We start from the raw sequence: 26,900 nt of genomic DNA on the forward strand, positions 1-26,900 counted from the left end.
GACTTGCACAAATACAGCAGATTAGTATAGGAATGGTTAAATCTATGGTAGGGAGGGGGAAGAAGCACTCTCCCACTTTGTTGAGTGTTCACTTTTTCTATTTACATTTATTGAGATTGGAACTACCAATTCGGTGGATTTCATTTGCTGATTTTTGTGTAAGTTTTGGTATGCATTTAATATTATGGATGTTGCTTATTAGCTTGTACCTTTCCAACACTCCCTAATTCCTGTGGTTGTCCTGTTAGTTCCATGTTCTTTGAATTATTTTGATTATATTTAGTACAAACTTTTTGCATCTTGTGTGTGTGATGTCATGGTTGCCATATTGTAAAAGGGCAAAATGGTGACTCAAAGCTGATGGCTGGTACTGGATATTTTGGTATTTCCCAATTTTAACAGCAAAGTGTACCATGAATTCTTGCCACAAGGTCAAACAGTCAATAAGGAGTACTACTTACTAGTTCAATGTCATTTGCATAGAGCAATTGGAAAAAATGACCAGTTTTGTGGCAAAACAATTCATGCCTTTTGCGCTACAATAATACACCTGATCACACTTCATTGCTTGTTCGTAAGTTTTTGGGCAACAGCAATATTTTAATGATGCCCCAGCCTCCATATTTGCCAGATATGGCCCCATGTAACCTTTTTTTTGTTCCCAAAAATAAAGAAATCCTTAAAAGGCTGTGATTTTACAAGCACGGTTGAGATAAAAAACACATTGCAGAGTGAAAAGCTATCTCCAACATCAAGTTCCAGAACAGTGTAAGCAAATGAAAAAAGTGCTGGCATAAGCCTATAATATCTAATGTGATTATTGTGAAGGAGATAGCATTGATATAGATGAAAAAATACAAGAACAAAAATTCCCATTATTTTTAACACACATTGCATTGCCATTTAATTATTTCTGTATTGAAATATGATACTCTAATGTTGTCTTTGTATTGTGGTCACTTAAGGTTTTTGTGATTTGAGAGATTAGAGGTTACAAAAAATACAGGAGATTTTCCAGGGATTTTTCAGAAAGGAAATGAGCATGATAGATATATTTTCATTTATATTTTATTTGCATGAATATGACTGTGTAGGAATAAAGTCTTAATCTAAATATTATACATTAATCTGTAAAAAATACATGACAAATTCTCAACGTTTGTTAAAGCATCAGGCTACTCCTTTTGCCTGCATATGAGATCATGTTTACTAATATTCTACTTTTGTAATATTTCAATCACATGTTTTTGTATTCAGTGTTATAACTTTCACTGACATGGGACTGTGATTTCATAATAAAACAATACTGAAGAAACATTAAATAATAATAGATCTCATTCTTATTTGGTTCTGTAAAACTGACTCATGCACACAGTTTCTGAAGATATTTCAGTCATTAGTTTAATTTATCATCTGCAGCAGTTCTTTCCCATGCCTAAGGAAAACCGTAGCATTGCCTCCTCTAAATTAGTTATCCAACATGCAGTGTGGACTTCCCACTGATGATGAGGAGGTTATTCAATTTCATGAGTAATTACACAGACATCAGTTTGAGTAAGCTTTCATAAAATTGAATGCTGCAGCTTTCTTTAGAGAAACTATACATATACAAAACTGAAAATTACATATTTAAGACATAAAACAGTTTTTTCAGATTTTTTTCAGTACAGCTGCATTAAAATCATAATCAGACCCACTTTGATTGATTCAGATACAGTTAACAATAAGACAAAATTACAGTTCCTAAAACTATATTTACAATATAACACAAGAACTAACTCATTAAGGTATATATGAACTAAATACAGTTTTTTTCTGGTACTGCATAACTTTAGGAGTCATGTAATTGCCCAAGTGGTTCTCAACAAGCTGGTTTATGAAGTATATGCAGTTCTATGTTACAAATAAATTTCTGTAATTCATGACATCCAATAATGGAGATCCATGAAGGTATGATTTCTCTTTGAAAAAAGAAAAATCTCTGCTATAGGACTTCGGGATCTCTAGACTCTAATCGTTTTACAACCACCAACATCAGAGGTGTCTTACCCTATCTGTCTTGTTCCAATGTATAAGAATTATCACACTTAAATAATCAAGTTGCTTGTTATGGTAGCTGTAATGTCCACTTTTGTTTCTGATTCAAATGCTGGTTATTGCATGTATTTTCCTCTTAAACACAAGCTGTACAACTGGAATACAAATAAAGTATCACAATCCTTTGAGTTAATTTGACCAGTTGCATTCTTTCTGAATGTGACATTAATTATACATGTTTTATAAAGTCTACCATAATTTTAATAATACATTGCTTGCTTTATCCACCCATTAATCAATACCAGTAGCAGAAGCAATCAGAATATTGCTGTATTTGGCATTGTCTCAAACTTTTATGAAACATCTTATTTGGCTCTTATTATTTGTGATGTATATTTATTTTCATCCATATCTACACCTGTCTTTGTTAATTTTCAGTTTAACTATTTCCAGTGCCTGGACTAAAAAAATACAGTATGTCTTTTGCAAATAATCACATCAAACTTGTACATCAGTGCCTGATAGGATATTGTACAACACTATGGCTCTCTTGAATAATTTCTGGTATACTGTGATGTGATTCACATTTCAAATTTTGTCAAAGTGCCAGGTATGGAGAAATTGCAGTAACTGCAAAGGAGATGCTGAAAACTTGTGCTATGTGAAGTACCAAAGAATTTAATTACACATTAATTCAAATTTGGTTGATAGATTATGCGATTCTGAAATTTTTGTGTCTTTGGTTTCGGAGACTTTTTTTAAACATTTCAGACAGTTTAGATTTATAAGGAATCAAGTAAACTATGGACCTTATAAAGTAAACCATGTTGTTAGCACATATAATTTGTGTAGTCCTTTCATTGTCTTCTGGAAGTTATTTGAACAAAAGATCTACAGTTTTATTATAAGCATTAACTAACTAAGAAAATTTTTGCTTGATACTGGTCATATGGTCAAAAACTGTGGTTACATTCAGGCCCCTCATGCCATGTCAGCAACAGATCAATAAGGTTACACAAAACTTTGTGTGACCCTATCAGCATGCCACGGGGGCTACTACCTGAGATCCCTTCTCACCTCTCTCACCATTACTCTTCTTTCTGAGCTGTCTGTATGCACTTAATTGTCTTGAAATACATATCTTGCAACACACAACTACTCAAAAGAGCTCTGTAACACATATACTGTTACCACTTCATAATAGCATGAAGATAAATACTCTAATACAACATTAACTATAAACAATACATTTGCATAATATATAGAAATTATGTACAGCAATACATACATGGGTTAATTATGTTACTCTATGAGTCATTCTATAAATACATTTACAATACTCCTGTACTGTGTGATAATTTTAGTTCAAACACCATAAATACATTATTCCCATGAACTGTTAATGGGAGACACAGATGACTGCAAATATCTATAAAACTGAACAGAATGGGGTGTTGAATCTGAAGTGAAGAGTGACCTACAGTCTATAAGAATGGGCTAGATTTCACATCACAGGCAGCAGGCTGCATGAGCCTAAACTTTCTACAATGAAGTCATCGTCCTCATAAGTACCTGTTTGCTGTGGTGTCGCCATCTAGTACAGTGTTGGCAACAGCAGCTGAAACAAACAAAGAAAAGTATTTTTTTATTCCCCTTGTAACCTGTTATCGCAAGATATCATGCTTGCTACCAATTCTTTTCTTTACTGTTCTGTGCTAACTTACAACTTAAATTACACTTATTTATAATGCCAAAGTGTAATCTTCATACCATTTATTCTCTATGATTGGAGCCCATATTTTTAAAAAAAATATTTAATTATAAAATAATTTTTTGAAAGTACAGGGGTTGAAATATATAGGTCCTGATGAAAGTGCTTCACATGGTGACTGGTTCTTGATGGATAGTGCTCACCTTAAATGCTGAGTCGTATGCAACTGGTGACAGAGATGCAAAGCTTGTTATTCTCATTGTTTGTTTCAAAGAATTTGTTTAGAGTTACTTACATATTAGCTGATGAACAACAATTGGAGAATCACATATTTTATTATGGATACTGATGTCTTTTTCTACCTTGTGCCAATACAGTGAGTCATGGAAATGCTGCTGAAGTGATACTATCTAATTGCAGAATTTTGTTCTTTATATCCATCCTTTTGTTGAAAATGTCATTATCAAATTATGGGCATGATCATAAGAAGAACTTTTAAGATGGTATGGAAGTTTTATATTGAAAGAAACTCCCAGTAATATAGTTATGTTCATTTTTCAGTTGCTTCTTATGCTAGCCAATGTATTACATATTGTGTGCCACATCATTCTTAATAACTTATTTTGTCAAAGCAACAGCTATCTAATGATTAATGGTATGTTATCAAATTTATGTGAATTCCGATTTATTTGTTTCTTATTGTGTATTTACTAATCATATGATTGGGGGCAGGAGAGTAATAAATGTGTCTAATATAATTTCAATTATGCAAAACTAGAGTCATTGAGAGGCAGCAATTTTTAATACAGCCCCCCCCCCCCCCCAGCTGATAGTATTAAAATCATAGAAGTTAGTTAATTGCTGAAGCATTTGCAGCAAAATGCCAGAGTCTGATGTGCTCCTGAAAAGCAGCGAATGTCACATAATACTAGTTACAGAAAGATGTGTGAAACCTGAAACTGATAGCAGTGAGATTTTTGGGGATAACTGAAGTGTATATCAAAATGATAAGCTAATGCCAAATGGAGGTGTTGTATTTGTCAAAGTACACAAGAAATTCAAATCTACCAAGGTAGAAAGAAACAGAAGCTGTATAATGAGACAGGAACTGAAGTTGAGGGTAGAAACACAAAAGCTGAAATGCTTAACTCCATTTTCAAATGTTCATTTACAAAGGAAAACCCAGAAGAACTGCTCCAATTTAATCCTCATACCTCTAAAAAATAAGTGAAATAAGTGTTGGTGTCAGTGGTGTTCACAAACAGCTGAAATCATTAGAGTTGAACAAGGCTCTAAGGTCCAATGGAATCCCAAACAGGTTATATACTGAATTTTCAGCTGAGTGAGACACTCTTCCAACTATAACCTGTCATAGATCCCTCAAACAAAAACAGTGCCCAGTAGTTGAAAAAAAAACCACAGTTTACATTCGTTTACAAGAAAAGTAGCAGAAGTGATCCACAAAACTACCACCAGTTATCCTTGACATCAGTTTGTTGCAGAATCTTAGGACATATTCAGAGCTCGAACATAATAAGGTACCTCGAACAATCTGACCTTCTCCATTTTCTGAAAACATTGATCATGTGAAACCCAATGTACACTTTTCTCACATAACATGGTGAAAACTTTGCATCAAGGCAGTCAGGCAGATGTAGCATTTCTTGATTTCCAGAAATCATAAAGCATATGACTCAGTACCACATCTACACTTATTGTCAAAAGTATGAACATATGGGGTACCAAGAAATATTTGTGACTGAGAACTTTTTGGTAGAGAGCAGGCAGCATGTTATCTTGGATTAAGAATCTTTGTCAGATGTAGACGTAACTTTGGGTGTGCCCCGAGAATTGTGTTGGGACCCTTGCTGTTCATGTTGTATACTAATGACCTTGCAGGCAATATTAATAGTAATCTCCACCTTTTTGCAGATGATGAAGTTATCTTTAATGAAGTATTGTCTGAAAAAAGTTGTGTAAAAATTCAATTAGATCTTGATAAGATTTCAAAGTGGTGCCAATATTGGAAACTTGCATTAAATGTTCAGAAATATAAAACTGCACATTTCCCAAAATGAAAAAAATGTAATATCCTATGACTATAATATCAATGAGTGACAACTGGAATTGACCAACTCGTACAAATACTTGGATGTAGCACTTTGCAGGGATATGAAATGGAATGACCATGTTGGCTCAGTTGTGGGTAAAGCAGGTAGTAGCTTTGATTTATTGGTAGAATACGGAGGAAATGCAATCAGTCTACAAGGGAGATTGCGTACAAATCACTTGTGCAACCCAGTCTAGAATATTCTTCAAGTCTATGGGATCCTACCAAATAGGTATAACGGGGGATATGTAATGTATACAGTGAAGTGCAGGACGAATGGTCACAGGTTTGTCTGACTTGTGGGAAAGAGTCACAGAGATGCTGAAGAATCTGAACTAGTGGACTCTTGAAGATAGATATAAATGATCCCAAGAAAGCTGAGCTACAAGGTTTCAATATATGACACTAGGAATATACTGCAACCCTCTATGTACTGCTTCCATAGTCACCATGAGAACAAGAATAGTTACAGCATGCACATAGGCATTTAGACAGTCATTCTTCCCATGCTCCATGTGTGATTTGATTGGGAAGAAACCCTAATAAGTGGTACAATGTGACACACACTGTCTTGTATTTCACAGTGGTTTGGGTTTGCAGAGTATAGATGTTGCTGTAGATATAGAGAAACTGCAATCTATATAAATTACCAGTCTGTCCTTCATGAACTCTCCCACTCAGTAGATGTTCCAGATTTACATGACTGATGTAATCCCAGAAGTTAGTACCACACTTCCTCTAGAGAGTGGATGAACACAATCCATTTGAGTGCCTCTGTTTGAACAATGTGGCACTGTGATCAGTGGTAGTTTTGTCCTTAAAATTTATTACATATCTCACCTTTGTTTGTAAATAACTTAATTACAAACCACTGCATGTGTCACGTCATTATACTTTTCTGTTGAATAGCTCTGTAATGCTGCTAGTGAGAGAGGTGCCCCAGTGGGCAGTGGAGGACAATGGTTTAAACTGCTTCTCCACCACCATTATTTCACTAAATCATTTAAGACACATGGTGAAATGATTCATACGTAATTGACACAGCCAATTTGCTTCTCCATCTGTTTCTCTGAGTTTGTGCTCTACATCTAATGGTTGCTGGACACTGTAGAAAAGCACTAAGTTCTTACAGTGTAGGTTTCATGGCCATTGTGTATGCCCTTGCTGATACATGGTTTCTGGTACTTAGGTTACCATGTTAAGTATAACTTTCCGTGTAAAATTTCATCTTCTGTTACATGAGATATTATCAGAGGCTATCCTGATAAGTTTTTAACTCTCTACTTTTAAGTGCTTTGAAAAACTGTAACTCAGAACAGTGTTAGAAACAATGGTTCAATCTGCTCATCTATAACATTCAAGTCACTCAGTTACTGAGGATGAGACGCCTGTGCACACCTTCATGCAATGAATGAGACAGAAAACAATGCATTTTGACCCTACAAGTGAAAAAAGACAAACTCAGTTTCATTTATTGGAATGATTGTGACCAGTATGCTATGGGATGCAAGAGAAAATAATCTTATCAGTTTCCTAGTAAATGATATAACAAGAACTTAAGTCTCCATGACCAAATGTATGATGAAATAAATAGAGTAGGTCTGCATTATAAAAGAAATAAACCAACCCTCGTCAGAACACTGCATCATCTCACAGAAGTGTTTTGGCAAAGAGAAAACTGGTGAATTTGAAATATTATTTGTTGGAACATCCATCCTTTTCACAAAATTTGATACTGTCTGACTTTCACCTATCTAAAGAAATTTATGGTTGTGCTTTGAGTACATTATGATGGGTGTTTTGCAGACTTTTCAGAATCACACTTCAGACATGGAGTCATACAGCTAATCAGTCATATGGGATTATTTTTTGGGGTAATTCATCAAGCCAAGCTAAAGTTTTCCGGGCACAAAAACGTGCAGTAAGAATTATATGTGGTGTGAACTCAAGAACATCCTGCAGAAGCCTGTTTAGGGAACTAGGGATACTAACTACAGCTTCCCAGTATATTTATTCCTTAATGAAATTTGTCATTAAAAATATATCACTTTTTCAAACCAACAGCTCAATTCATGGAATCAATACTAGAAATAAGAATAATCTTCACAAGAATTTAAAGTCACTTAGTCTTGTACAAAAAGGTGTGCATTATTCAGGAACACACATTTTCAATAACTTGCCAGCAGCCATAAAAAGCTTAACAACCAATGAAATTCAGTTTAAGAGAAGCCTAAAGGATTTATTGGTGGCCAACTCCTTCTACTCCATTGATGAATTTCTTAGTAAAACCAACTGATTTGTATATAAGTACAACATAACTTCTGCACAATTTCAGTGCAGTAATGTGTTCACTGAAAATTTGTGTGTGTGTGTGTGTGTGTGTGTGTGTGTGTGTGTGTGTGTGTGTGTGTGTAAGTATAATCTAACTTCTGCACCATTTCAGTGCAGTAATGTGTTCATTGTAAATAAGTATTACAGTAGTTGTATTACATGTTTATTACCTTATAAATAAATAAAAAACGTTTTTTATTTTAAATTCAGTGCATTAGTATTTGTAAAATGACTCTTAGTGTTCATTAAAAATGACGATCATTCCACTTGGGACCTGTGGAATGGTACATTAGCTTATTTGTTTTAGTTGTAAATATTTGTCATGTATTGTTGTTTTTCTGACATGTTCCACATCCAGGAGGACCTCCTCACTACGGATCAATTGGAATGAAAGTAAATCTAATCTAATCTAATCAGGGAAACTTTTTACCAGTCAGGATATCTTAGTACCGCTTAACCACTATTGTTTTAAATGGCTGCTGCCCTGCCTAATTGCATTATTTCTTCCATGATTTCTAGCTAATATTTCATTTGTCTTTCCAACTTCCTGCCACCTCTGAGGTTTGTGATTATCCTTTAATTGCATTGTCTATGAAGAGAGTTCCTGATGACAGTGATTTAAGTTGAACAATGCCAGGTTGATACAAATATCTTGATATTTCAATACTGAATTAATGCTGTTTGTTTTTACTTCTTACTAACACATTATTTCCTTCTGGAATGATCTAAATTTAGCTAGAGCGTTGGATACAGGAAAAATTCTTTGTTTTTAAAGACTGCTCTAATGTTTACCTGAATGACACTGTAGCTTTGTACCAGCTTTAAAATTGGAGCTTTAGTCTAATAGGGCATAGTTAATATACATTTTCGCTTTGCCAAGCACTCAGTAACTATAGATGTAAAATGTTCCACTGTCTGCTGCAATGTGTAATTTATTTTGTGTCCAGTATAAAAAAATGGTAAAAAGTGGTGCCAAGGTGCCCCAACTGACTGTAGTTACTGGGAAAATGTTAGACAAAGTGAACTGTACTAAAAGGAAGTGTTGTTGTTGTGGTCTTCAGACAAAGGACTGCAGCTCTCCATGCTAGTCTAACTTGTGTAAGCCTCTTTAAATCTGCATAATTGCTGCAACCTGCATCCATTTGTAGCATACTTCCATGAGACTGATGACCCCTTGATGTCTCAGGATGTTCACCATCAACCAATTCCTTCTTTGGTCAAGCTACATTTAACACATGATACTTTCCAATTGCTAGCCAGAGTGCCTGCCTACGTGTGTGGGTAGCCTGACTGCTACCACTCCCGACAGGTTTGGGAGCACATTCAGAGGCTGACTACACCTGCTGGCAACAACAAAACTGATGTGGTTCATGATCCCAGAGGTGGAATCACCAAATCACAGAAAGTAGAGTAAGGTACAGCAGATAGGGAAAGAACCTCAACTAAGAAAGGCAAAATAACAGAAAGGCTGACTTCCTGGTCGTGGGCAGAAACAATGGAAAGAGACAGTGTTCTCATAATTTAGATGCTTGCTTGTCCTTAGTCTACATAATGGTTTTCATAATCATAGTGCTTAGTATACTGGATGAATCACCTTAAACTTGCACCACAAATATTCTGGTAATGGAAAGTGCTATTGGTGTGTGGTTTTCAAAGAATGGATTGGTAATCAGGGGTTCATGTTGTTAGCCAATAAACAGATTGTAATAATACTTAGAAAGTGTATTTTTGTGTAAATAATACTTAGAAAGTATATTTTTTGTGTAAACATACACTGACACCAACAAACTGAACGTAGTGTAAATTAGAATGTCTATGGTGTTTGTTGCAGGATTCTAGTGTGAGTCATTTATGAGATATCATATTTTGAAAAGTTTCCACACCAACACTTCTTTGGCCACTCAGCTTGCGTAGTTGCTAGGTACTATGTTGTTTGCTTACAGTGTGCTTGAGTGTTCCTTGGTGCATTGAGACCTGCTAGTCAGTTAATGTGTGCAGTAGGTCGTGAGTAGACAATGGGATTTACCAGTGCGGAAAAAGCCAACATGCTTTTGGCATGGTAGGTGGAGAATGTAGGAAGAATGCAGTTCATTTTTGTATGGTGTGTGTGGCAAGACAGACCAACAGATGTCAACTATCTCAGCAGTTATTTATCAACCTCTTCAACCAGTTACATGAAAATGATACTATAACACCTAGACAACATAACAGAAGGAAACAGAAGAGGGGGGTGAGGGGGGGAAATAAAATGTTCTTGTTGCTGTTGCTTGCAATTGATCTGCACATAAGCTCTCACACAATCGCACAAGGATGTGACATGAGTCTGGCAAGTGTTCTAGACATTCTCCATTGACATAAGATCCATCCCTGGTGGGGGAGACAATGCTTCACTGTGTGAATCACCTCCTTATCATCCTCAAAATGTATTCCATGAATGGCATCCTTTAATGCATGTGTCTTCATGAATGACAATATCAGCTTGCTGCAACATGTCATGTGAGGGCTGTGGATGGTCTCCCCAAATGCTGCAGATCATGGAGCTTCGCCGAATCACCTTCTGATGACCTCACCCTTTGTGCCCAGGGACTAACTGTACTTCTGTTGATAGTAGATGCTCCACAGACTTCGCACAAGCGTTTGTGAATATTCCCCACAGTTTCTTCCCTGTAGTGAGAAATTCAAACTATGATGTTCCATAAATGACTTGCACTAGAATTCTGCAACAAAGACCACTGACATTCTCATTTACCCTAGTTTTAGTTTGTTGGTGTCAATAGGCATTGTTCCATTGAAAATGTGTATGTTTACACAAAAAAATACATTCTCGAAGTATTTTTACAATCTCTTGATTGGCTGATGACACGAGCCCTTGACTACCAATCCATCAAGTGAAAACTGCACACCAGTAACACTTTCCATTTCTGCAATAGCTGTTTATTATGTTTTCACTGTATGACGACCAGTTTCATATCCTCAAAGTATATCCTTAGGTCATATCTGCATATAGAATGAAACAACATAATAAGTAAAAGCAGTAATAGTCAACATAACCTACCGAACAAAGTAGACAATAAAGCAATGTATGCAAAAAACTAAGACTTCTTGTGCCATGATTTCCAAGATGCAAGTGCGCGTAAAAACATGTCACTCCTTGGGAAAACCGTAGAAGAAATGGCAGATGGGCATGTGATCTGAACGATGCATGATCAGTAATAAATCTCTAAAACACTGTCAAAAGATGAGCCTGGACAGCAAATGACAATCCACGTATGATAGGACGAAACCTATGACCACAAAACATTCTAGATTGAAGGTAATGTAAATTAAAACACAGCTCACAGTGTCAGGAGAGTATAAAAGAGGAGAAACTACCTTTGTCAAAATCTGCTGGGGAAACAAAGAAGTAAAAGATAAACAATCCTTGGGAGTCATCAACAGACTAAAATATATTGGGAGGTATCAAATAGAACTGCATGTTACAGCATTAGCTACACACTGAATATCGTGGAGCCAAGCATGCACCACCCCATCATGGGTTGAAGATTGTAATGTCTAACAGTAGGAACCAAATTAAAAGGTCATGCAGACTGGACCCTGGAAATCACAGTAAACATGGATTGTCATGTGCTGTCTGGGCTTGTCATTTGACAACATTTTGGAGATGTACTAATGATCATGCATGGTTTGCGTCGGATGCCCATCTGCTGTTTCATCCAAGATTTTACCAAGGAGTGATATGCTTTTACGTACACTTACCCTTTGGAAGTTGTGTCACATAAAGTATTAGTTTTGAGAGTACATAGCTTTACTGACTACTTTGTTCCATAGTTTTTATTGTCTATTACCATTTTACTTATGTAGTTTCAGGCTAACATGCAGGGTATGAAACCAATCATGATATAGTGAAAATACAATAAACAGCTATTGCGGATTTGGACTTTTACTTAGTTTAATATAGACTATTTTACCATCTCTGATTTTAAATTGTTTGATTGATGTACAAGTTTTTTAGCTGTTGTTGTCCAACCTATAATGTTATTCGTGCTTTCCATTTCCGCAATATTTGCACTGCAAGTTTTAGGTGGTTCACCCTGTATACTCAAAGCAGTGAGTGTACGCTTTGATTTTATGTTGTGAAAATTATGATGTCAAATTTGTGAGAGTTTGTAGCTATTGCATGACATATGGCACAGTGATATTAGCAGTGACACATCAAAAATAAACTCGTTTGTAGCAAAATTTAGTTTGAAGATTTCAATAGTCGTTAAGTTTTCTGATAAGATAAAAAATTAAAAAAAAAAATCAAAAAATCATGGTTGTTATGTGCACTTTAAGTATTTATCTAAACCTTTGCAGAGAATATAATCATTTTAAACTATACTTATGTGTAATTCTTATTAATGATCAAAACAATTTGCAGGTATCGCATTGCTCTGTTAGCTCCTATGAACCTGGTTTTAACTTGTAGCTTTTTGTACTTGTTACGCAGTGAAGTATGTATATAAAAATAAATCACGTTTCTGAATGTAATTATATAGTACAAGTACCCGTCTGTGCATCATATGACCATAACTGCGATTTCATTTATAATAATTATCTGAAGTCCAAAATTTTAGAGGTTTTAACAGCCAACTACCAATGAAATTGATATACTCAGCAGAATGAAACTTTGAAACTTTCTAACGTATAATTATTTCAGTAAGATTTTTTATGATGGTGTAAAAGCTATAAGTGTTCTAACATGTGATTTTCCTAACTGACAAAAATACAGTTTCAAACAATTCTTGCTATTTTTCTGGCTACCATTGTGTTGTGAAAATAATTTGGTATCTTGATACCTTTACAAATTAAAATAGTAATGAATCATGAAAGAGGGCATCCGGGATTTGCAGAATGAGTGTCTAATGTAGTGAAATACCTGTTTGTTCTAAAATAAAAAAATAAAAAACAAAGAAAATCACGAATGTGACAGTAGCATTGATTAATTTTCTCAATGTGTCATGTGACAACAACAAGTGAGAGTTGTTCAAAATTTATAATATTTATATAAAAGATATAGAAATTTTGTCAAATTCCTTAGTATCATTTCTTGTTAACAATATTAGCTTATTCCCCAGAATAAGCAGCTTTCACTTGGTTAATACTCAGCAGAAATCAAACCTGCATTTGGATCGGACTTCCTTAACATGCAGAAAGCTGTGCTGTATACTGCTGCATCCATTTTCAATAAGCTACCAATAGAATTCAAAAATCTTAGCAGCAATCCGCACGCTTTCGAATTGAAACTGAAGAGTTTTCTCATGGGTCACTCCTTCTATTCTGTCGAGTAGTTCCTTGAAAAATTAAGCTGATTCTTATTGTATTGTTGATTGTATTTACTTAAACTTATGGACTGACATTTTTCAGGTTCATAAACATTTATTTTTATCTGTTATTACTTTTAAGTTGCAATTTCATGTACTGAAACGCTCCATGGCCCAGGAGATTTGGTCCTACAGAACTTGACGTATAAATAAAAAATAAAATACAATTCAACATGTCATATTTACAGCGGTAGCAATCTATCCTTCCCATAATTGTTGATATTCTGACCTAGACTTCCCATTGTTCAAAATCACAGTTCTTTTGCTAACACTTAATGGAACTTCCTAATACAATTAGTAAGAAATACTGGTCCTTGTTGACATTAAGAGGAGAATTTAAAGGTCAAAATAAAAAGTTGGCACATTGACTAGAGGCATCAAGTCTTTCTTTTTATCCTTGGAGATTACCGATGGTGTTTTATAGGCCTGCATTTGTTTCCAATCATTAATGATTTGTTTCCCTTTTTCTGGTGGATAGCATTTTTGTTTTTCGTGATGTGGATATCTTCTAACTTTCCTCACCCTTTCCTGATATGATGTGCTTTTTTCCTTTGATACAGACTTTACTTCAAATGTTTCCTCTGCTTCATAACTCACACTTTAAGATGTTTGGTAGAGCAACCTAAAGAGGTCTTTTTGAAAAATCAATACATTTCCAATAGAAAAGCATTTAAGGTTTGTGTTCACCATTAAATGTGTGCCTAGTTTATTCAAAATATCTTTGAAATCAATGAAATTGTTGTATGACAATTCAAAGTCAACATAAAATTGTGGCTTTTTCTTAACACTTCTAATGACCTGAACATATTGAAGTGCAATATATACTAGGCCTCACTTATTTGCTCTCCTTATCTCTTTTTCAATCATCAAATGTGTTCCATCACCTTCATTCTGTGTCTTCCCTTTTGTGAAGTATTTATGGGTAATTTACTTAGTTTTCTGGAATTTGTGAAAGATGTACATGTACATGACAATTGTATATCTATTTGTGTTGTTGTTGAGGGCAGCAATTGTCTTCCTTGTTTCGTTTTGTAGTCAAATATTGTCAGATTGTAAGTAGACAGTTTACCTTCTCCATAAAAATTGAGGTGTCCTTCATAGGTATAGGAAACCACATATAAAAAGAAACTGAATTCAGAGCTGAATATTTTTGAAGACATAAAGAGAGTACCATTAGGCTTGCCATTCTTTTTGTGATCTTCTATGCAGTCTCTGTATAAACTCACAATAGTTCTTCCTCCTTCTATAAACTTGTGGATGCTGGTAGGTAATGACTCTCAGCGCAAGGGATTGATTTAATGTGTATATGCATGTTATTTGTAATGTTGTTACCAACTGAGGCATGTTAACCTTGTTTGCCCCAAAGATCCTCTAGTACAACTTCACCTTTAATTCATTCAGATCTAGTTGACACTTTTCGTCTGATAATATCCAAAGTAGACAAAAAATATTAACAGACTCTCAACCATTGTCCATCCTTTACAGAATGGAACACATGCTTCATATCCTTCTTGGAATATCTATATTGTAGCTTTATTTCAGTGGTATGATGTACAATATGTTCCCATTGCTTAGACAAATCCCCTATCTTCTAGTAGTTTGAAAAAATCACTCTCCTGTCATCTTCAATGAACTTTGAGGTACAAGTTTGAGAACAGTTTTGACATGGTAGCTTAGTACTCCTAAATGCTATATATTTTAAAGAAGTTACAAAGGGCTTGTGCTTTTCTGTGCTTCCATTTGGTAGTATGTGACTTTCTTCTTTCCTTTGGAGTTTATTTTATTTTTGGTAGCCTGGTTTTCTTCATTGCTAGTACTAGAATGAGAGAGAAGTTGATTGCAATCTAAGTGATTGTTCTTTTTCACTTGTTGATCCTCAGAAGTAAATGACTTCATGCTTTTGGTATTCTCAACTGAAATTTTCATAGGAGCTCAGCCTTTTTTCTGCTGTGTGTCCACTTGTTGTCAATGTGATCTTTAGATAACCATATACTTCTTCTGATGTCAAAGTAGTGTTACATTCAAAGTCAAACTCAGGATTTTCTATGCTGACATCACTGTTAAGAAGGCGTTCGTAGTTATCATTTTTTGGTTGGAACCACATTCTTCTGTGAGCATTTGACTGGAGGAGGAGATGGCGAAAACTCTCTTCTAAAAGGAATCAAGTCCTGCTCACTTTAAGACTGCAAGTATTGAGCACATTCGTAGCCACACAGCACCCAAACATTCCCACTATTAATCTGCTTCTTAAAATTAAAGCAAGTGTGCGTACTACAAATTTCCTTCATGGTTTCATCTAGTTCTTTCATCTTAAGCAATCATTCAGGCTCTGGATGATCCTCAGTGTTTTGTGCCTTGGTGGTTAAAACATTCTGGAGAAATCAAGAAACATGCGAGGCAATACTGACTCTGCAGCTTATCTCAGCAGATAGGTTGGAGAAAGGAAAACCTATGTTTATAGCATTTGTAGATATAGAGGAAGCTTTTGACAATATTGATTGGAATACACCATTTTAAATCCTGAATGTAGCAAGGATAAAATACAGGGAGCAAAATATTATCTACTACATGTGCAGAAACCAGTCTGTAGTCATAAGAGCCAAAGGACCCCATACGGACACAATAATTGAGGAGGAAATGAGGCAGGGTCAGGTGCAGCTACAGGTTAGTTCTTGAACAGAAGGGTAGGGCATTATCACAATGTGAAATGTGATTTATTCATCTCATTAAATACAATTTTCAAATCATTTCATTTGACGTGTAGGAGACGTGACAATATTTACAACAAGAACCAAGCTACATATTAAATATATTACTGCTTTTATTTAAATTTAAATTTTTAACTCCTTATAATATTCTGGTGGTTGGGCGTAGAGTTTTAAACACTACATCAGAAGTTTAAATTCTCTCTGTGGTGAGTGCTGCAGGTGTGGTGAAAATGGAAATTGTCAAGTCTGTGTTGATTTTTTTTATAAGAATAGCAGATCCTCATAAACGTGTTGTTGTTGTTATGGTCTTCAGTCCAAAGACTGGGTTTGATGCAGCTTTCCATACTACTCTATACTCTATACTCTATACTCTATACTCTTCATCTCTAACTACTACAACTTGTATCCTTTTGAATCTACTCATTGTATTCATGTTTGTCTCCCTCCCTTCTCTCAATACTAAATTTGTGATCTCTTGCTGTCTCAGAATGTGTCCTATCAACTGGTCCCTTCCTATAGCCAAGTTGTGGCACAAATTTGTTTTCTCCCCGATTCTGTTCAGTACCTCTTCATTAGTTATATGATCTACCCATCTAATCTTCAGCAGTCTTCTGTAATATTACTTTTCAAAAATTTCTATTCTCTTCCTACCTAAACAGCTTATTGTTCCTGTTTTGCTACCCATATGGCTTCAATCCATATAAATACTTCCAGAAAAGCATTCCTAACACTTAAATCTACATTTGATGTTAACGGAACAGAGAGGAATCCTTTATGTCTTCTCCCTGTACGTTAATTCCTACTCCAAATTCTTCTTTGAGGTCATTCACTGCTTGCTCATTGTACAGTTTGAAAACATAGGGATGGACTGCAACTCTGTTTCACTCCCTTCTCAGCCACTGCTTCCCATTCATGTTCCTTGGGTTTCTGTACAAGATGTAAAGAGCCTTTCATTCCCTCTATTTTATCCCTACTGCTGTCAGAATTTCAAAGAGAGTGTTCCAGACAACATTGTGAAAAGCTTTCTCTAAGTCTATAAATGCTATACATATATTTGTCATGCTAGGGATTGCTGAAGAAAAAATATAGGAGGTCCATTTAAAAAAAAACATAAGTTTGTGTTAAAAAATTCATATGCTTTCATTTTAGAATGTTTCCAAATATGTACATTCATGGGCCCCAGCCCTACATTGATACCGGTGGAAGTCGTTTTCCAATAGCTGTTATTGTTCCAGAGATATTTTGGGTGGACAAGATAGCTGAGACACCTTGTATATTCCTTAGTATCATTTCTTGTTAACAATATTAGCTTATTCCCCAGAATAAGCAGCTTTCACTTGGTTAATACTCAGCAGAAATCAAACCTGCATTTGGATCGGACTTCCTTAACATGCAAAAAGCTGTGCTGTATACTGCTGCATCCATTTTCAATAAGCTACCAATAGAATTCAAAAATCTTAGCAGCAATCCACACGCTTTCGAATTGAAACTGAAGAGTTTTCTCATGGGTCACTCCTTCTATTCTGTCGAGTAGTTCCTTGAAAAATTAAGCTGATTCTTATTGTATTGATGATTGTATTTACGTAAACTTATGGACTGACATTTTTCAGGTTCATAAACATTTATTTTTATCTGTTATTACTTTTAAGTTGCAGTTTCATGTACTGAAACGCTCCATGGCTCAGGATATTTGGTCCTACAGAACTTGACGTATAAATAAAAAATAAAATACAATTCAACATGTCATATTTACAGCGGTAGCAATCTATCCTTCCCATAATTGTTGATATTCTGACCTAGACTTCCCATTGTTCAAAATCACAGTTCTTTTGCTAACACTTAATGGAACTTCCTAATACAATTAGTAAGAAATACTGGTCCTTGTTGACATTAAGAGGAGAATTTAAAGGTTAAAATAAAAAGTTGGCACATTGACTAGAGGCATCAAGTCTTTCTTTTTACCCTTGGAGATTACCGATGGTGTTTTACAGGCCTGCATTTGTTTCCAATCATTAATGATTTGTTTCCCTTTTTCTGGTGGATAGCATTTTTGTTTTTCGTGATGTGGATATCTTCTAACTTTCCTCACCCTTTCCTGATATGAGGTGCTTTTTTCCTTTGATACAGACTTTACTTCAAATGTTTCCTCTGCTTCATAACTCACACTTTAAGATGTTTGGTAGAGCAACCTAAAGAGGTCTTTTTGAAAAATCAATACATTTCCAATAGAAAAGCATTTAAGGTTTGTGTTCACCATTAAATGTGTGCCTAGTTTATTCAAAATATCTTTGAAATCAATGAAATCGTTGTATGACAATTCAAAGTCATCATAAAATTGTGGCTTTTTCTTAACACTTTCTAATGACCTGAACATATTGAAGTGCAATATATACTAGGCCTCACTTATTTGCTCTCCTTATCTCTTTTTCAATCATCAAATGTGTTCCATCACCTTCATTCTGTGTCTTCCCTTTTGTGAAGTATTTATGGGTAATTTACTTAGTTTTCTGGAATTTGTGAAAGATGTACATGTACATGACAATTGTATATCTATTTGTGTTGTTGTTGAGGGCAGCAATTGTCTTCCTTGTTTCGTTTTGTAGTCAAATATTGTCAGATTGTAAGTAGACAGTTTACCTTCCCCATAAAAATTGAGGTGTCCTTCATAGGTATAGGAAACCACATAAAAAAAGAAACTGAATTCAGAGCTGAGTATTTTTGAAGACATAAAGAGAGTACCATTAGGCTTGCCATTCCTTTTGTGATCTTCTATGCAGTCTCTGTATAAACTCACAATAGTTCTTCCTCCTTCTATAATCTTGTGGATGCTGGTAGGTAATGACTCTCAGTGCAAGGGATTGATTTAATGTGTATATGCATGTTATTTGTAATGTTGTTACCAACTGAGGCATGTTAACCTTGTTTGCCCCAAAGATCCTCTAGTACAACTTCACCTTTAATTCATTCAGATCTAGTTGACACTGTTCGTCTGATAATATCCAAAGTAGACAAAAAATATTGACAGACTCTCAACCATTGTCCATCCTTTACAGAATGGAACACATGCTTCATATCCTTCTTGGGATATCTATATTGTAGCTTTATTTCAGTGGTATGATGTACAATATGTTCCCATTGCTTAGACAAATCCCCTATCTTCTAGTAGTTTGAAAAAAATCACTCTCCTGTCATCTTCAATGAACTTTGAGGTACAAGTTTGAGAACAGTTTTGACATGGTAGCTTAGTACTCCTAAATGCTATATATTTTAAAGAAGTTACAAAGGGCTTGTGCTTTTCTGTGCTTCCATTTGGTAGTATGTGACTTTCTTCTTTCCTTTGGAGTTTATTTTATTTTTGGTAGCCTGGTTTTCTTCATTGCTAGTACTAGAATGAGAGAGAAGTTGATTGCAATCTAAGTGATTGTTCTTTTTCACTTGTTGATCCTCAGAAGTAAGTGACTTCATGCTTTTGGTATTCTCAACTGAAATTTTCATAGGAGCTCAGCCTTTTTTCTGCTGTGTGTCCACTTGTTGTCAATGTGATCTTTAGATAACCATATACTTCTTCTGATGTCAAAGTAGTGTTACATTCGAAGTCAAACTCAGGATTTTCTATGCTGACATCACTGTTAAGAAGGCGTTCGTAGTTATCATTTTTTGGTTGGAACCACATTCTTCTGTGAGCATTTGACTGGAGGAGGAGATGGCGAAAACTCTCTTCTAAAAGGAATCAAGTCCTGCTCACTTTAAGACTGCAAGTATTGAGCACATTCGTAGCCACACAGCACCCAAACATTCCCACTATTAATCTGCTTCTTAAAATTAAAGCAAGTGTGCGTACTACAAATTTCCTTCATGGTTTCATCTAGTTCTTTCATCTTAAGCAATCATTCAGGCTCTGGATGATCCTCAGTGTTTTGTGCCTTGGTGGTTAAAACATTCTGGAGAAATCAAGAAACATGCGAGGCAATACTGACTCTGCAGCTTATCTCAGCAGATAGGTTGGAGAAAGGAAAACCTATGTTTATAGCATTTGTAGATATAGAGGAAGCTTTTGTCAATATTGATTGGAATACACCATTTTAAATCCTGAATGTAGCAAGGATAAAATACAGGGAGCAAAATATTATCTACTACATGTGCAGAAACCAGTCTGTAGTCATAAGAGCCAAAGGACCCCATACGGACACAATAATTGAGGAGGAAATGAGGCAGGGTCAGGTGCAGCTACAGGTTCAGTTCTTGAACAGAAGGGTAGGGCATTATCACAATGTGAAATGTGATTTATTCATCTCATTAAATACAATTTTCAAATCATTTCATTTGACGTGTAGGAGACGTGACAATATTTACAACAAGAACCAAGCTACATATTAAATATATTACTGCTTTTATTTAAATTTAAATTTTTAACTCCTTATGATATTCTGGTGGTTGGGCGTAGAGTTTTAAACACTACATCAGAAGTTTAAATTCTCTCTGTGGTGAGTGCTGCAGGTGTGGTGAAAATGGAAATTGTCAAGTCTGTGTTGATTTTTTTTTATAAGAATAGCAGATCCTCATAAACGTGTTGTTGTTATTATGGTCTTCAGTCCAAAGACTGGGTTTGATGCAGCTTTCCATACTACTCTATACTCTATACTCTATACTCTTCATCTCTAACTGCTACAACTTGCATCCTTTTGAATCTACTCACTGTATTCATGTTTGTCTCCCTCCCTTCTCTCAATACTAAATTTGTGATCTCTTGCTGTCTCAGAATGTGTCCTTTCAACTGGTCCCTTCCTATAGCCAAGTTGTGGCACAAATTTCTTTTCTCCCCGATTCTGTTCAGTACCTCTTCATTAGTTATATGATCTACCCATCTAATCTTCAGCAGTCTTCTGTAATATTACTTTTCAAAAATTTCTATTCTCTTCCTACCTAAACAGCTTATTGTTCCTGTTTTGCTACCCATATGGCTTCAATCCATATAAATACTTCCAGAAAAGCATTCCTAACACTTAAATCTACATTTGATGTTAACGGAACAGAGAGGAAACCTTTATGTCTTCTCCCTGTACGTTAATTCCTACTCCAAATTCTTCTTTGAGGTCATTCACTGCTTGCTCATTGTACAGTTTGAAAACATAGGGATGGACTGCAACTCTGTTTCACTCTCTTCTCAGCCACTGCTTCCCATTCATGTTCCTTGGGTTTCTGTACAAGATGTAAAGAGCCTTTCATTCCCTCTATTTTATCCCTACTGCTGTCAGAATTTCAAAGAGAGTGTTCCAGACAACATTGTGAAAAGCTTTCTCTAAGTCTATAAATGCTATGCATATAGGTTTGCCTTTCCTTAATCTATCTTCTAAGATAAGTCATAGAGCCAGTATTGCCTCGCGTGTTTCTACATTTCTCCGAAATCCAAACTTATCTTCCCGGAGGTCAGGCTCTACCAGTTTCACAATTCTTCTGTAAAGAATTAGTGTTAGTATTTTGCAATCTTGTCTTATTAAACTGATAGTTCAGTAATATTCACATCTTTCAACACCTGCTTTCTTTGTATTTGGAATTATTGCATTTTTGTTGAAGTCTGTGGGTATGTTGCTTGTCTTGTACATCTTGCTCATCAAATGGAAAAGTTTTTGTCATGGCTGGCTCTCTTAAGGCTCAGTAGATCTGACAGGGTATTGTCTACTCCCAGGGCCTTGTTTCAGCTGAGGTCTTTCAGTGATGTGTCAAGTTCTTCTCACAGTATCATATCTCATCTTCATCTGTGCCCAATTCCATTTCTATACTACTCCATTCAAGTTCACCTCACTCCTATAGAATGCCTTTCACCTTTCAGCTTTCCCTTCTTTGCTTAAGACTTGATATTTGTACAGCTGTTCTCCCCTCCATAGGCCTTGCTTGTAACTTTGTGTGATATGAACAGCAACTTGTCCATTTGCTGAAGTTAACAGTAAACAAATGGTAACATAAGGAAAATGCACACCAGCCATTTAGTCAACAGTCTTCAGTTGGTGGTTTGTGTGAGTTGAATGTACACCAAAGAAGAAAAAATAGAAGTGCTACTCATCTATGGAGAACGTGTGTCAGCAGAACAGCAATTGCAGTTATGTTTTCTTGTTTATAATATCGGTAGATGTAGCATAGTACTGTAGTAACTTTTTAAACAATATATTGTCTACAGTAAAGGCAATAATGATGATGCAGCTTTTAATCAGTGATTGACTTTACTATACACAACATATCATGTAAAAGTAGAGTACAACATGTACCAATATTGTAAATAATTCCATTCAAGTTCACCTCGCTCCTATAGAACGCCTTCCACCTTTCAGCTTTCCCTTCTTTGCTTAAGACTTGATATTTGTACAGCTGTTCTCCTCTCCAAAGGCCTTGCTTGTAACTTTGTGTGATATGAACAGCAATAAGTCTTTTTTAAAAAGCAACCTAATTTTTTTTTATTTTGTCATCCACTTCCTCTTCTCAAGACCAATTCAAATACATATTACAGTGAACAATTCATCTAAACATGCCATACTTAAAAACATAGCATAAACCTGAGTTTGAGACTCCTGTACTAGCACACAGTGGATGTACCTAGGAAAACAACTTGTCTACTTGCTGAAGTTAACAGTAAACAAATTGAAACATAAGGAAAATGCACACCAGCCATTTAGTCAACAATCTTCAGTTGGTGGTTTGTGTGAGTTGAATGTACACCAAAGAAGAAAAAATAGAAGTGCTACTCATCTATGGAGAACATGTGTCAGCAGAACAGCAATTGCAGTTATGTTTTCTTGTTTATAATATCAGTAGATGTAGCATAGTACTGTAGTAACTTTTTAAACAATATCTTGTCTACAGTAAAGGCAATAATGGTGATGCAGCTTTTAATCAGTGATTGACTTTACTGTACACAACATATCATGTAAAAGTAGAGTACAACATGTACCAATATTGTAAATAAAAAAAAAACATTATTGCAGTTACTGTTCTGCTACCTTATGTTCTCCATAGATGAGTAGCATTGCTACCTTTTCTTCATTGGTGTACTTTGTACTTTAGCTATTAGATTGTTTTACAACATGTACAGTGTGAGTCCGTGATGATGTTACATACTTTCATGATGGTGGAGAAGGATAAATGTATCAGTTTGAGGTAAATGACCCTATCCAAAATCATTTGAGTCAAAAGGTATAAGTAAAAACCTACACAAGTTTCACCTTAGCCTCACACAGTGCTCAAACCATGGGCCTTAACTTTGGAACCTGATCATAATGTGCAGAGTTTCCGCTCAATATTCTACAGTGCACTTTGATAATTTCTCCGGTTGATGGATTAGTAATGGTGAATTTAAGTTGATGTCAGGGAGGGAGGGGGGGGGGGGGGGGGAGAGAGAGAGAGAGAGAGAGAGAGAGAGAGAGAGAGAGACTAAAAACAATAAAAAAGTCAATACTCAATAACCATTTAAATTATCATAAAAATATAATTTGAATGGTTACTGAGTCTTTTTTGTTGTTATTCACAATGTCTCTGAGCCATGGTTGCCCTTTCCGGACAGCTGTTCATAGAAACTGAAAAAACCTAAGCCTATGGTTCAGTAATAATAAGTTTCATTTACCTGCACATGTTTCACAAGCTGCTGCATTTACAACAGTTGTTCAAAATGGGGTCCCCCAGCATCAATGCAGTCTTGGCATCATAACACAAAATTCTGTCATACCAATTCTAATATCCCCAATGTCATTTGAACAATGTCGCAGACAGTGAGAACTCTTGCCAGGAGATGCTCTTCAGTCTCAACAGGCTTTCCACAAGCCCCACAAGTAGAAGTTAGGTTGGGTGAGATCAGGTGAATATGCTGGCCACAAAACAGGACTTCCTCTGTCTGTCCACTTTTCACAGATTGTCTGGTCCACATTTTCTTGAATCCTCAGTCCAAAATGAGGTGTGTCTATATCATGTTGGAACCGATCTATTGATGGATAGTAGACTATGTTCCCAGAACCAAGGTATCATACCTCTGATAAACACTGTGTACACTGGAGCATTTAAGTGGTGAGGAAGAAGAATAGGGCCTACTATGTAGTTACTGCCTATGCCTTTCACTACATTGGTAGATAATCTGTGTTGATGGTTCTTCACAACTGTAGTGCGGGGATTCTCATCGCCCAAAACATCATTGCTGCGACTATTTAGCATTTCGTCTCTGGCGATACAGGCTTCATCCATGAATAGTACCTATGCAGGAAAGTGGGGAATGACTGTAAGGCGTTGCAAGAAGTATTTACTGAACACAACATGGGGTCCAAAGTCAGCCGGAGTTAAAGCATGCACTTTCTATGGATGGTAGAGATGTAGCTGCGTCTTCTGTAATAGTCACCACACAGTACTCCATGAAACATTCATTTCACCTACGTGTGATCAATTACTGACTGCAGATGTCTCATCCACTGGAGCAAACACTGCATCTCCTAAGTCGAAAATCTATGTAGTTCATTGTCTCCCTCTATTGTTGTACTGAGGTACTAACTGCTCTGCTCACTTAATCATTAGAACAGTTTTGGAAACATGGTATGAGCCAGATGTCTTCTACACAGATATTTAATCCTGCAGAACCTTTCCACTTCTCTGGTGCTTCCATATGCTTGCCTGCAAGTTCCATTACCAGGTACAACTCCATTTGGTTAGGGCCGATCGACATTAGTACTTCACTACCCTGCATAACCTGCAGTCCACTACAGTACAGACATTGTACACCAGGACTGCACATGTCACTACATAATACACCATCTGCATTGGATTAGTTGAGTCATTTTCCAAAGCTCTATGCCTTTGCGCTTGTTGGTATTGCCTACCATACAGTCTTGGCAACAACAGTACTAGTACATGTACTCCAATGTCAGAAGTATAAAAAAGATTTTCGCATATAAATTTCAACTCGGTCCCTTACCTCAAATTGATACATTTTGGCCATATTATCCAACTCTCCACCTTCCACATTGTTTCGTGTGGGTACACGTCATGCTTCCCCACGAACACAAACACGATGTTTGGACTTAAAGTTGTCGAACGTTTCTTTCGTTTATTTTTATTGGGCTGGTGCATAACTTCGTAGTGTTTTTCCATAAGTTTAAAAAAACACAATAGATACACACAACAAGGACTTTGGTCATCAATAATATTTCCTTCTTCACTGTTTACAACAGTCTGTCAATCCTGGGGTAAATTTAGATTCCGCGTCTGAAGAAATCATGTCGTTTTGAGGTGAAGAACTTGTTGAGCCATGTTCGAAGCGCATTTTCACCCAGAAAGGAAGTTCCTTGAGTGTTGTTCGACAGAGAGCGGAAAAGTTGAAAATCTGAGGGTGCAAGATCTGGTGAATAAGGTGGGTGTGAAATGACTTCCCAATTTAACTCCTGTATAGCGTTTTTTGTCTTTTTAGCAAAATGTGGGAGGGCATTATCGAGGAGTAGCAGTGCTTCATACACTCTTCCTTGTCGTTGTTCTTGGACTGTGTCTACAAGGCCCGTTGACAATAAATGTCAGCAGTGATGGTTAAACCTTGGGGAAGTAATTCGTAATACACCATACCGTCGCTGTCCCACCAAATTCGCAACATTATCTTTTTTGGATGAAGGTCTTTGCAAGTGAAGCTGCTTTGTTTGGAGTCAAACATTTCTTTCTTTTGCTTACGTTAGCACTAAGACATCATTTCTCGTCACCTATAACGATACAGAGTATGAATGGTTGGCGTTGTTCACGAACCAGTCGATAACGAGCAAGCGGTGATGCACATTTAGGCATCCGCAGATTTTTGTGATTTGGTACTCGTACACCCGATTTCTGAACCTCCCTCATTGCATACAAATGGTGGAATGATCACAGTTCATCACATTTGCCAGTTCTCCAGTTACAATGACTTGGATCAATGCGTTTAAATGATCTTCATAAAATCCCAAAGGTCTTCCTGAGTGAGGATAGTCACTAATGTCAAAACGACCTTCCTTTGTCATGCTCTGTCCAATGGTATTATCCCCATACATGGCCCACATGTTTCAGGCTCCCTCTGCAGCTGTCACCCCTCTGTTGAACTCAAAAAGAAGAATATGTCGAGTAGCCGAGTGGTTCTAGGCGCTACAGTCTGAAACCGCGCAACCGCTACGGTCGCAGGTTCGAATCCTGCCTTGGGCATAGATGTGTGTGATGTCCTTAGGTTAGTTAGGTTTAAGTAGTTCTAAGTTCTAGGGGACTGATGACCTCAGAAGTTAAGTCATATAGTGCTCAGAGCCATTTGAACCGGTTTTTTTGAAGAATATATCGGAAATGTTCCGATTTCTCCGCTTGGCACTCCATGTTCCAGCGTCAACAGCTCCACTCACTACCTCTAAATGACAAAACGACAATATGTACACTACAGTAACAGTACAGTAAGAGTGAACTAAACCCACAGCATCCGGAATACCAACATGCAAACCATAAATGCTTCGGATTTATGCACTAAGCTAATATTTCCTGTTTCGCTTTAATATTTTAGAAAGCCAGAAAAGGAAATGAATGAATACTTCAGAACATCTATAACTTAATGTTTTTCGCGTACGATTGTGAAGTCGTTCGCTCACGCAGTGGCAGAAGTATCACATAGGACA

At 36.2% G+C, this 26,900-nt stretch overlaps 1 protein-coding gene across 1 annotated transcript in view; it reads right to left on the reverse strand.

Annotated features, from left to right (window-relative positions):
• Positions 1 to 1,052: 1,052 nt before the first annotated feature.
• LOC124798896 (follistatin) overlaps positions 1,053 to 26,900 on the reverse strand; it is a 233,887-nt gene continuing 208,039 nt past the window's right edge. Inside the window, exon 7 of the mRNA XM_047262428.1 lies at positions 1,053 to 3,655. Within this exon, the coding sequence (XP_047118384.1) occupies positions 3,600 to 3,655 (56 nt within the window). The 3' untranslated portion in view covers positions 1,053 to 3,599. The remainder of the gene's footprint in view (positions 3,656 to 26,900) is intronic.

This window comes from Schistocerca piceifrons, chromosome 5 (assembly GCF_021461385.2).
Source record: "Schistocerca piceifrons isolate TAMUIC-IGC-003096 chromosome 5, iqSchPice1.1, whole genome shotgun sequence".
Classification (NCBI taxonomy): Eukaryota; Metazoa; Arthropoda; class Insecta; order Orthoptera; family Acrididae; genus Schistocerca; species Schistocerca piceifrons.